Here is a 12,887-nt window from a genome sequence, read left to right on the forward strand (position 1 = left end):
TTGGAGATATTCCAAAGTTGTCTGGACACCATCCTGGGCAACCAGCTCCACGTGACCCTGCTTGAGCAGGGGAGGTTGGACAAGATGACCTCCAGAGGTCCCTTCCAACCTCAACCATTCTGTGATTCTGTAACTATGTGCACACTGTTTAATTGTTTCAAATTTTATGATATCAAACCTTTTACAGTAAAACATGGAAAAAATACATGTTGCTCTTGGCATCCTCTAATTAAAATATAAAAATCAAGCGAGAGTTAGGGGACACTCCCAAATACCCTGAAGTCAGAGGCAAAACTCTCTTTACTGTGATTTCTCTATGGTCATCCAGTGACTGGCAGAGCTGCAAATGATCTCTAGAGAACATTTCCTTCCTGTATCACAGAGCATCCAGCAGAAAATTACTAGCATCAAAATGTTTTAGTAATAATGGCAAAGTATTACCTGAATCTTAATCAAAAGATTACAGAAAAAACATGTTCAAACAAAAGAGGTCAAATATTTTGGAACTTCAGGAGTATATTCTTCCCTTGATATTTGCTGTGTTCTCATTAAACATAATGGAAGTTCTGTAAGCACAATCCAGTAGAAGAAGGACATATCACTAAGCTGCTAGCAATATTGTTTTAACAGCTTTTGAAACATACCACCAGGAAGCAGATGTGGCTCGTATTAAGCAAGTACTGGGGTTAATATTTCAAAACCCTTCATAGTTTCTTCAGTTAAAAGTGAGCATGATAAAAGAAGTCTATCATTTTTATCATATTTGCTTTAGTTTTAATAGCACTGATCAAAGACTGACAATACGAAGTAACATGCGTTACACACTGACACACCTTCCATTGCACATGAACACAAATGTGGCTTATTAGTTTTAATGATATACTCACTTGAGTTCTGGAAAATTTTCAGATGATATCAAACTTTGTAGGGCATGATTTCCTGTTAATTTTAAATGAGTTAAACCATGTAGCCCCGTCACAGGAAAAGAGGACAAAAGGTTGGATGACACATCCCTGCATAACAGCAAATAAAAATCAGCTTACGGGTTTTCATTTTTTTTCTTCAGCACTAGAAGTGTCACGTTGGAAAAACAGGTTAGACTTTTCTAACTCAATCAAAAATGACTACGTTAAACAGAGGCCCCAGTCAGCAGAGCAAAGCTGCAGTACCACTCAGGAGTATGCACCTATGTGTCTAGCAGAAAGCTAACACTAATATCTAGCAGTTAGCCAAGTTTGTTGCCAAATTTTGACTCCAAACATTCATAGTGCCAGTTTTGAGACTAGCAAATGAATTTAAAATCTGGTCATTAGATTGTTTGAATTAAAGGGAGCCATTACCAGAACAGCTTCCCACAGTTTAAAAGATTCAGTGGGATACTAGAGGGCACAGCTGCCCTGAAAGCTCCACAGGGAGCAGGTCAGGTGTACGGGGAAAATGTGTGTTTCAGGGTAGGATGGGTCTGGGCTGGAGCAGATGAAGGTGACAGTTCTGTGCTGAGGTTTGTCTGAGGAGATGAGAGAAGACAGCACAGATGAACACGGATACATAACTTGGGGAAAGTAAAACAGGTGAATGAAAAAGTGACAGTGATCAAGGAAGATATGGTAAAGTAAACAAAGAGGGGAAGTCCAGAGGTATTCTGTTCTCTATTTCTCCCTCTCTCTTCCATTCATTCTAAGAACCTTTTCAGTCCTCTTCACAATTATCTACACTGCAATACTTAAGATCGTCAACAGTCAAGAAGGAGGAAGAAGGGGAGTCTGATGCTGCTGAAATGCTTTTATGCCCAAGGCTGAAGAGCAAATTTCCTGTCTCTTGGACTATCTACTGAAATCTAAGGGCTAGACATAAAATAAGGTATGTCGATGGACTGGTCTTCTACCTATCTGGTTTAGTGTGTGTCCTCTTGCTCACAACATAATTAAATACCAAAGGTGAAATTCTGGCCCTACTGCAATGGTACAAATGACCACTGACTTCAGTCAGACCAGGGTTAGAGACAAGCATTTCAGGAAACACTGGTACACTGTGTTACTGTGTGTGTGTTAAAGGGCTTTTTTCTTTAACCTTCTCTGACTGTTCTATGCTATTGACCAAAGCTACAATTTATTGCTCACCTCACGAAGTAGGAAAGTTCTGAGGAGGGCCCCAAAAGGGATGTCATAGACAATATTGTCTTTATGGACATTTTTCAGTGCACCACTCAGAGGGGAGTCTTTGCACATCAACAGAAATGAATACCCTTTTCCAAATTTACGTTTCCCAGCAGCTACTGGATTATCTGTGAGCAAATGCCCAGCAGTGTATCTTTGTGACAACCATGCAGAAGGATGACTCCAGAGGAATTTTTTTTCTTGTCTTCCCCATACACGCAGTGCCTCAGGGATTCACCTTAAAGAGGCATTACAATGACAGTGGGAAGTAGGAAAATGTTAGTAAGGACTGAGAAGTGCTTGTGAACAAGGCCTGCAAAATTGGCTGCTGATGTTTTGACCACTAACTACTCTGACTGAACTTACTAAAGAAGAAAACCTATTCCATCAAATGAGGAACGATGAAATAAAGATGCGTACTGGAAAATGTTTCTTTAATTTTTAATCCAATTGTTAGTCCCTGAAACACAACTAACAGGAAATATTCCCCACTGCTACAAGAGACTAAACTGCTAACAAATTGAATGAAGAAAGGCAGATGCACTGATATTCTTCATGGACTCCAAATCACTCTGATTACACAGCGTTATATGCAGCTTTGCCATAATACCTATGGGAATTGGTGAAGTACAAGAAAGCAGGCATTTAGATATGGATTCAACAGACCAGAAGATTAGAATGGAGAAAGCGTCAATTTCTGCTGGGGCACCAAGTTATTAAATCTTTGTATGCTCTTGCAAGGAAAATGTGAAAATTTGAATGTAAAAGATATACAAATACTTACAGTTTGATCAGAGATGGTAAAGAGGAGAAGGCATTGGGGTGAATAATTTTAATTTTGTTCCAAGCTAAATCCCTACAAGAAAAGTGAGTGGAAAATTACATACCCACTGAGTGAATATGGAAGTTTTCATACACTTGATTAGGAGGCCTAAATATAAAAAAGGTATTAATTACATGCAAATATTTTCAATAAGCTTCTGCATATCTTACAGTGCAAAATCTTTTTTCCATTTTCAAATTATTTTAGTCAGTTAATGGTGTTAGTTATTAAACTGACAACTTTCTTAAAAAGTCTTATTGCCTTCTACAGTCTAAGGCAGTTTTCTTCAGTCTGCGTCACAGTTTCCTAAGGTGGCAGAAAGAAGGGTGGGGTATATGGACTACTTCTAAGAGGTCCTCATGACATGACTACGAACAGCAAATCCATTGTCAATAGGCTTAACTTCCTAATCTCAATCTTCACCGCCTCTGAAAAATCAAAAAGACTGAAAGCAACTCTTAAAAAAAATTATGGGTTTGATCCTGCAAAAACTTACAACCGTGAGTAATTTCTTGACAAAATTACTCTGCTAGCACATGCGTCTGTGTGAAAACTAGGAACCTGCACATGTCTGGACTCTATTTCTTAAGACACTGTTCTCTATAAAAAGATTTCATGCTCCCCAGAGCTGATTATTATGTGAACCTGCCAACAGATACCAGCTCTGGCTCAGTATCTCTCTCCACCTCCATCATAAACATTTAGAAGTAATAGCTTTTATAGCTACAAGTTTACATCTTTGAATTCATTGCTGCAGATGCTAAACTTCACAATGTTTGTTCTCCTTTCACAGTTATGACCTAATGGGTGAAAGATCAAAGTGAAGAAAAACAGAAACAAGGACGTTTTGGGGCATATAGCAAGCAGACAGTATATACCCCACGTTTTTCAGAACCTGAGTGAATGGCTGTTAGGGCTGTACTCACAGAGACCGAAGAGCAGCCAGCTGCCGAAACGTGTCTGCTTTGATTTCACTGATTTCATTGTGATGCAAGTCACTGAAACAGCAATAAGAATCTCCTCAGTTTCAAAGGTACTTGGAGGACACTTCAGGGTGTTTTAGATTGTGTTTATGATCCACTTCAATATAGTGTAAGGGTATGTATTTGGCATATGTCAAATCGGTCAGCAATAACCAAGTTAATGATGCTCAAACACATTTGTATACAGATGCTTCTTTTTAGGCTTTTTAGGGTAGTTTGACGCTTACATTTTTTGGAGTTTTTTACACGCAGTAAAACAGGGTAAATCTTCCAGCAGGTTATAAGACAGATCCCTGTAATACACAAGAAAAGAAAAGATTAACATCAAAGTAACGTTAAAAGAAAAAGATCTTTCATTGTCTACCTTCATGCTCAATTTAAAATAACTTGTTTTTATCCACACTCACAGAAGAATTGAAATGTGCGAACTCACTTATCATCTCTCATCTGTCAGATTTTGATTTCTAACTGAGGAGGAGAGAGGAGGGGAGAAGGCAAGATGTATTAACTCCATATCCTATGTTTGCAAATTCCTTGCATTGTCTGAAGATTTCCTGCCTGAAGTGTAGACTTCTGCTGAGTGTTTTACAGATATGATATTGGCCATCTGCTCATAGGGAATATTGGATTTACATCACAGACTTCATATTCATCGTGTTTAAATTCTGACAAATATTTAAACAATTTAAAATAATCTACTAAATATATATACTCCTATTTTTTCAGAGAAGATCCTGTATTTTTCTGGTAATAATCACAATGGACTGTAATCAGCTTTCCATTCTACACTTTTAATTAAGCACTATTGCCTCTGATCCTTGGACTGTTATATCTTATAACTGAGGGAAATGGTTAAAAAAAATATTGGAACTAACTTTGAAATCAATTACTACATGGGGGAAAAAAAACTTAAAAAGACTTGAGCCAAAACTCAACAAATTACAGAATAACTGAAACATCTGGACTGATTTATAGTATAATATAACTAATCAAAACCAAGCCCAGGCAATTTGCAGAAATTGGAGGGAAAAAAAAAGAAGGAACCAAACACCCACCCCCTCCCCCCCGCCCCCAACAGTCTCATCCTATATATACATGTTGCTCAGGGAAAACTGAATGGAAAATTTGCTAGTGAAAAGAATATAGAAAAAAAGCTTATGCCTATAATTACGACAAATGTCCTTTTCCAGAGTTATCCAATATTATCATGTAAAACAGTAATCTCTTTTCACTCCTGTGTCAAATTCTTTAAAACCGGTTCATCTCCACCCATTTACTTCCTTGGTAAAATTTTATTTCCACTGTTACTATTCCAACAGGGGCATTTAGACTATTCCGTATTTGATATGTGGAAGTGGTGCAAGTAATGACCGTGTGTGTTTTTAAGGTATTCTACTCTGCTTTTACTATGCACAAAGGCTACCATCAATATATGTATATTTTTTGTTACAACAGGGAAGATTATGGCCTCTGTTTTTTTATTTTTCATAGGTACTCTGTGGTCCAAAACAGATGTGACAGAGGAGAATTCAAGTGAGCTGGAGGCTTTTAGGCCAAGGTAAAAGATGTTTGGTATGTCTGGTGGACTGTGGCTATTCTGTCATGCACAGATTTGTGACTTAGGTCTCCTTAAAAGTATGTTATCAGCTTGAATTTTGTCCATACTGACACTCCCTCTTCATACACGGAAAAAAAACCAAAACCAAAACCGAAACCCTTCTCCCCTCGGTTTCTATTAGAGCTCCAGGAAATATTGTACTTGTTCATTTTTAAGGATTTTTTGCTACTTCGTTAATACATGAGGCTCTTGGCACCAGCAGAGGGCAAGTGGTTTTGGTTCCTGCGTTGAGGTGCATACCCAACTGTGCTAAGGGTAGTCTCTCGAGGACTGCTGGGACCGTGTTCTCACATACACCTTTACTGCAGGTGCGCAGACACCCAGGAAACGTCCATGTACATTAATCTACATTTGGAAGTATTGGTGGCTAGGTAGGATGCACAAATTGTCTTTCAAAGCAGTGTTTGCACTTGTTGTGTTTGTGCACGTATCTGAGCCACGAAGCCCCTTCAAGCAGTCTCCAAGTAACTTGTGGGGTTCAGCGCACTGTTATACTTCATGGCACAAGCAAAACTAATGTGCAAACCTAAATGTGGGCTTGGCAGGCTTGTTCCAATCTGATGGGAATGGGGAAAGAGCAACTCTGAGTACATGAAATTGCTGTTAAATTGGTTCCCCACCCTTTTAAATATCAGATCTAATAATACAGGGTGATACTCAAAAATAAAAAATGGGAATTTGCAATGGACAGTGCTACTCTACTATGAACTGTACAAGTTACTAATTACTATAGTATTTATTTGTCTCCTGTTTTGAGATTATTTATTGTTTTTGAATAATACAGGACATATTTAAACTTAAGTCTGTGTGCAGACTTTCTTCTGGCAACAGACTCTGTTCCTGTCTTTTATCATTCTGGAAATGATTATATTGAGTCCATCAATTAAAACTTAATTTTTTCTGGAAAGGTTCATGACATCCATGCTGGTATTCAAATAATGTGTTATAATTAGTGCTATTTCAATGTTGGCTAAAGAACTAATACCAAATACATTCCTAGTGATGTAATACATAGAGGAAAGTGCTGTTGGCTCATTCTCAAAGAAGCGGACACAATGATTACTTTCGTTAGTGATTAAGCAAACTCGAAGGAAATTTCCAAGCTAAAATAATATTGGATATTTGTATAAAAACTATGCCCCAACTATGACAAGGAATAGTCTATTAAAATTTCAGTCAGCTACTTATGTCTGGTTGGAAAAGAAACTAAAAGAGGAACATAACAAGGACTCAAAACTACACTCCTTAGTTATATTTTCCATTCACTTCACTGAATTATCTGCCTCAGTGAGGAAAAAAAAACCAGACTACTGTAGGAGAGACAGAATGAATGAAAATAAGGTAGTTCTGCTGGTTTTTAAACAAAATTTTACCATTTTACCCTTTCCTAAAACTATGCAAAGTAATTATCTTTTTCAGCAACGTATGGGAAATCCTGACTGATAAGTGGATTGTGAACCTTTTGAGTAACACGGGGGCCTGCTCCCTGAGCTGAATTCCTAAGAAGTAATGTGATACACAGAAATAGCAGTAATTGGGTAATTTTGAAATCATAACGATTTCATTTGTCCATTAATCTTTTGCATTAACGTAATGTTAATAATCTTACTGAAACGTACAGCACTTGGAGATTAGATAACTGGTCACAAGCTGATTTGGGGAGCGAGGTGATCTGTGCTCCTGTGAGTGTCCTGTTAAAAGTATTTATTAAAAAAAAAAAAAAAGAAAAAAAGGTTACTTTTTAAAGATTGCAAAACAAATGTATTTTTTTAGGACATTCTTTAGAATAAGTCAGTATCCAAAAAAATAAAACAAAGCAAAAATACTTCTCTAGCACTTACAAACTCTCCAGACTTGTAGTCCCTGTCAGATCAGGAAACTCTGTTATCTGTGAAGCACCATTTAAAGTCCTAGAATTTAAAAACATCATTTCAATATAATTGTGGTGAGGGAAATGTGGGACAGCTCTAATATTGCAATATATAAAGACAATTAAAATAAAAAGGTAAACACATACAGAGTTCTGAGTTCTGGTAAGTGCTGAAAAGCAGATTTTCCCACAAGCTGGATAGGATTATCATAAAAATGTCTGCAAAAAGAGGATAAAAAGACATTTTATGAAAAATATTTTAAAAGATTCTAAATATATTGCATGATTATACTATAAGCAAATGAGTAAACTTTCTGTGATGAATCACAGACTGTGCACCTCTAATTGTAGCAGAGGTGTACCTCTGGGCTTTTCTCGCCCACTAATCTGTATCCATCAACCACATTTCACATTTTCAATATTGAAGTGGTCATTGTTTTCTCGGTTTTAAAGCCAGAAGCCAGTCAACAAAATATTCCCTCTTCCTCCCAGGTTTGCAAAGATAGAAATCCAAATATGAAGAACTTTGTTATGACCTGAGACAAATTTAAGGATATCAGGTGAAGAAGTCAGAACTTCACCTACTCAGAAGACGTTCCCTTGCACTTTTTAATTCATGCTGCTTTTGTTCATAGAATAATATTGCTCAAGATGAGTCACTATTTTTCTTACATTTATTTTACAATTTCTTATTTTGAGGTTTGCCCATTAAATGCATTCTCATGTAAGACAATGGGAACTCAGACTGGAATCCATCAAGAGTAATTTTTGCTAGCTTCTACATTGCCAGTAATGCTAAGAGACTTACTTAGAATAAATAGTTCAAATAAAAGGTCAAAGGCCAGAGACCACTACTCGCTTCCCTTAAACAGGGCATGCAAACTGCCATTCTTTCCACAAAGTTGGAAAGATATGAGCTTGTTCGCTTGTATAATGATGTGCTAAACAGCATGCTCACAAGAAGAGCTATTTGACAATTAGCCACAAAAACGATACTTAGTTCCACATTCTCTAATAAGAAGAGTCATTGAAAAGACTCTTATCACTTACATTGTAATAAGTGATGGATTACCCACAAATGCACGCTCAGGTATAGACTTGATGTTATTGCTATGAAATCCCCTACAAAAGGAAAAATGGTTTACACAGTAAGAAAAAAAAAGTGAAGGCACAATCTGTATTCACAATGCACAACAATTTCTTTTGTTTGTGATAAGAAAAGTGTCTATGTAAAGGTATGTCCTTGATTTCTGGAATAAGACAGAACTGAAAAAAGTAAAAGAAAAGAAAAGCAATGAAAAAGTGGAATTCTGCACTTTTCTAAATGAACAAAACCATTCAGATGAAGTAAACTGCAAAATGGCATTTTAAAATTCAGATGCCCTCAGTAGGAAACTGCTTTGTAGCTATATGTGATGTATCTACGGATCTATGTGTGTATGTATATAGATATAATGCAAATATACACACACACATATGAACTAATAACATTAATAGTTAAATATGAATAATTAAATAACAATAAAACAGTATATATATTTTTCCCTGTGCTTGTTACACTGCAACTATTTCTTTTGCTAGGATAATAATGGATTGCACAAGTTTATCAAGTAAATGATTTTTTACATTATATTGTAATATGTTGAGCCTCCCACAACCACCTTTTTGTTGAAATATTTTAAAAGTGGACATGAACAAACTATCCAATGTAGTTATGCCTGCTGGATAGAGGGCCAAATCTTTGTTTCATCATTAATTACTGGATTTTATTCATGTGAGTAATTCTCCATTGTGAAAAACAAAAGAAACAACTAAGATTTCAAAAGAACAATGATGATTTGTGTGGGAAACTCCCATTAGTTCAGTCAGGTATGAAAAAGGCTTCCCAGCTTAAATTTATGCATTTAGAAAGCCTCAAATTGTTCATTGATGCAAGCACACTTGGCCATTACTTGAACAGGTCCCACATTATTGGTTTTACTTGTTTAGGCATTGTGCTACTGCTGATGAGCTACAGAACAAGGCTCTAAAACCCTAGTTCTTTTGCATGCAAAAAACCCTGCATCCATGCAGATGCAGACTCTAAGCAATATGAGGATCTCATTTAATCTAGAACCAGTAAACAGACTGTTTTTGTGGCTGTATTGAATGGGATTCCTTGCATGGCAGAAAAGCTAAGAAAATGGCATGACTACTTCCCAGGGCGTAGTCATCACCATTCTAACTTAAGTTAGAGTGAGGGAGCAGCCCCACCATCAGCCAAGAGCAGACTCCAGTGCATTTATGCATAGAAGAGCCTGAAGGACTTCTGAGCTGGTCAGAAGAGTGTGCTCACGGCTGCAGCCTGTGTCCTGGGGCACTGTACCCAAGCGATACAGCCTGTCTGAACTGAAGGCACTTTATAGCCTGTTAGTTCACATACTGAGCAAAAGAGCAGTAAAATCTATCTGCACCCCTGGGTAAAAAGACTATATTAAGGCCACACTGCGAAAAATGCTTCTATAGGTATCTTCAAAATCCAGTCTGGAAAACATTACGTATGCACTAACTTTGGGTAACAGCTATACCCACTTACTTTGGAGAGATAACTACTCCTACAGCTGAGATCTTGAAGTGCAGAGCATCTGGGACAATGGTGTCCCTGTGGCATCAAACAGATATGGCCCTGACTCGCTGGCCACTTGGCAGCAGATCTCCAGCTCTGACTGGCTGCCTTGGATGCCTCCAAGCTGTAGACAAAAAGCCATAGTCTGTGTTTTCAGCCCAGGCACAAATTCTGAGAGAGAAATGAGGTCCCACCCAGCAGCACCTAAGGTGGCCCTGCAATGAGCTGAACCTCTGTGGACCTGGGCTCTCACTTGGGTGAGAACAGCAGGGCATGCACAACCTCGTGGGAGACACCTCGTGCCTAGAACATCAGCTTCCAGGGCCCAAACAAAGCACTGAAGCACATGGCCTCGTGGTCTGTGCTGGATTTGGGATGTCAGGTTGCAATTTCACACTCCAAAGATTTCTTGTACCTAGGATCTTATCTGAAACAATAAGTTTGATACTTAGAGGTGAAGTCTTACGGGGGCCAGTAAGTATTCTCAAGTACATCAGGCACTTTGCTGGACTGGGCAAGGTGCATTTACTGCAAACCTGGGTTATCCATGTTTGGGTACTGACTCCGGAGATCAGCAAAAAGGCAATCCTTCGAGGCCACTGGATTTCATACCAATTATTTTAGCCGACAGATGACATAACAGCAGCTGAGAACAGTTGGGCTGAGAAACTCATAGTGCCACTCCCTCCTCCAGAGCCGCACTCTGCCAACACTGGAGGTGCTGAGCTGGAGTCAACACTGCCTGGGGATCCCTGCTTTGGAAAAAATCCCAGGTAGCTACTTAAAGTGGGTTTAAGATCAGTTTGTGACGTAGCAGGGGTACAACCGTGTCCACGTAGTATATGATTACCTATTTTTTTCAAAAATCTACGCTGATGGTACCAGTAACATGGTAAATAATTCAAATGGAAAGAATTCTGAACATATGCATTGATGTGTACATTGTGTGTATGATGTGTGAATATAATTTCATTCATTTTTTTATAATTCAGCTGTTTCTTACAATAAACTTGGCTGGTTTCTTTTCATTGTTGATTTTTTTAAATGCAAACTATGTCTGTGCATCCAGAACTGTTTTATTTACAGCATTACAAAGGACTATTTATATTGAAAAGAAACTGCTTTAATTTAATGGAGGGAGGGAGGGAAGAAGGTAAAGACATTTAAAACTAATGGACTAATAAGGGTGCCACGCCTTCTTTTTCTTAGACTAGAAGACTGTGATACATTGGATTGTTTGCAAAATCCAACTGTTGTGTTTGGGACTCAAAGTGAATTAATTGTATTTATTATTTACTGTATTCCAAGGATGAAGTTCCTGGAAAAAACCCACTGCACAATGCAGTATAAAAGTAAAAGTTGTCAGAACTTGAATGCTCTAAACTGAATGTTGAAAATGATCTTTTATGCATGTTGGCATGTTTATTAGTTTTTCCTAGGATATCAGTTTTTAAGAATTACTGATAAAATCACCAGCATTAAAAAAAATAATCACACACTAGACAAAACATCCTCCTTCCTAATATGAGCTCTGTACTTACAGTTCTTTTAGGTTTGTTAGTGTCCTGATAGCAGTGGGGAACTCGTCCAGACTGTTGTAATTTAAATCTCTGTGTGAAAATAGATTTTATTATTTAGGTTATGCACTGCAAAATGGATAACATAGAATTGTTGGCATCTGTAATGAAATATCATCTTCCATGCATTGAATAAATACATACAGCCAAAAGCCAGGAAATACTCAAAAGCGTATGGATTTTTTCCAACAAACTCTATTTAGGGCACATTATCACTCCTATTTTTTATCAGCATCCTATTTTTAGTTATATCTTAGCTATTCTGCAATAAAGAAAACATAAGTGGATTCAGATACTACTAAGGGATTTTCTGTTTTGTAAATTGCCCATCCTTTTCATTACTTGAAAGTATTAACAGGAAAAAAAATCTTTTAAACAGAATATTCAACAACTTTGTGTGGTGAGCTGCATTTTACATGGCTAATACATCTCACTATAAAGGTTTCATTTGGCTCTGACTCACTGTCTAGTTGTATTAGTCTTTCTTTTTTTTTTTTTTCTGATGAAAAAATCTCTGAAAAGATTTTTCCCAACAGTTAAGTGGTAAAAATAAGAGATACTGGAGTTTGGAGGGTAAAAATGATCGGGGGGAATCTTTCTCTGGCTAAAAGTGGGAAAACATACAGTAAGTTCAACGTTACCTTTAACTGTATTGTTAATTTTAAGATTTGTCAATATTCATACAGAGAATGTTTCTAACCACACAAATTGTCAAAACAGTAGTTTAGCTAGGGTAGTGACCTCTGCTTTAAGAACTGCTCATGCTGTAGTGGTAATTAGACTTTATTCTGGCAGGCTGAATGGACTATAAGCCTACTTCTGCCCTCAGCATGACATGTGCATCCTTTAGCATTCAGGAGACACCTGAAACTAAAATTGAGATATGCCAGTTTATTGTGATGCTCTCTGGCACTGCTCTGTGAAGAATATAGTCTGAAAAACTTGAGCAAAAGCCTTTTTGAAGAGGCAAAACACAAATCACAGTTTACAATAGATTGAAATTGAAATAGTATCAGGCTGAAGTAATGCAGGCAGGAAACTGCTGTCTGAACTCAACAAGGCTTTCCTTCCTGCTTGTAAATCTCTCTCCTGCTTATTGACAAAAAGAGATTACAGGCATGTATGGTTTGGTTTTGCCCTCCAGTGATATGTGATTTCCAGACCTATGCATCGATGCAAACAAATGATCTTAAAGCTGTCGTCCATCATTTACACCAAGATCTCTTTAGATTATCTTGAAACTATCTGGAAATCG

General features: G+C 37.5%; 1 protein-coding gene across 1 annotated transcript in view; it reads right to left on the minus strand.

Moving 5' to 3' along the window:
* LGR5 (leucine rich repeat containing G protein-coupled receptor 5) overlaps positions 1 to 12,887 on the minus strand; it is a 96,289-nt gene that overhangs the window by 8,142 nt on the left and 75,260 nt on the right. The window contains exons 7-15 of the mRNA XM_050897227.1: positions 11,597 to 11,665; positions 8,501 to 8,572; positions 7,598 to 7,669; positions 7,422 to 7,490; positions 7,200 to 7,271; positions 4,190 to 4,255; positions 3,906 to 3,977; positions 2,941 to 3,012; positions 888 to 1,013 (exon numbers count right to left, since the gene is read on the minus strand). Coding sequence (XP_050753184.1) covers positions 888 to 1,013; positions 2,941 to 3,012; positions 3,906 to 3,977; positions 4,190 to 4,255; positions 7,200 to 7,271; positions 7,422 to 7,490; positions 7,598 to 7,669; positions 8,501 to 8,572; positions 11,597 to 11,665 — 690 coding nt within the window. The remainder of the gene's footprint in view (positions 1 to 887; positions 1,014 to 2,940; positions 3,013 to 3,905; positions 3,978 to 4,189; positions 4,256 to 7,199; positions 7,272 to 7,421; positions 7,491 to 7,597; positions 7,670 to 8,500; positions 8,573 to 11,596; positions 11,666 to 12,887) is intronic.

Source organism: Gymnogyps californianus, chromosome 1, assembly GCF_018139145.2.
Source record: "Gymnogyps californianus isolate 813 chromosome 1, ASM1813914v2, whole genome shotgun sequence".
Lineage (NCBI taxonomy): Eukaryota > Metazoa > Chordata > Aves > Accipitriformes > Cathartidae > Gymnogyps > Gymnogyps californianus.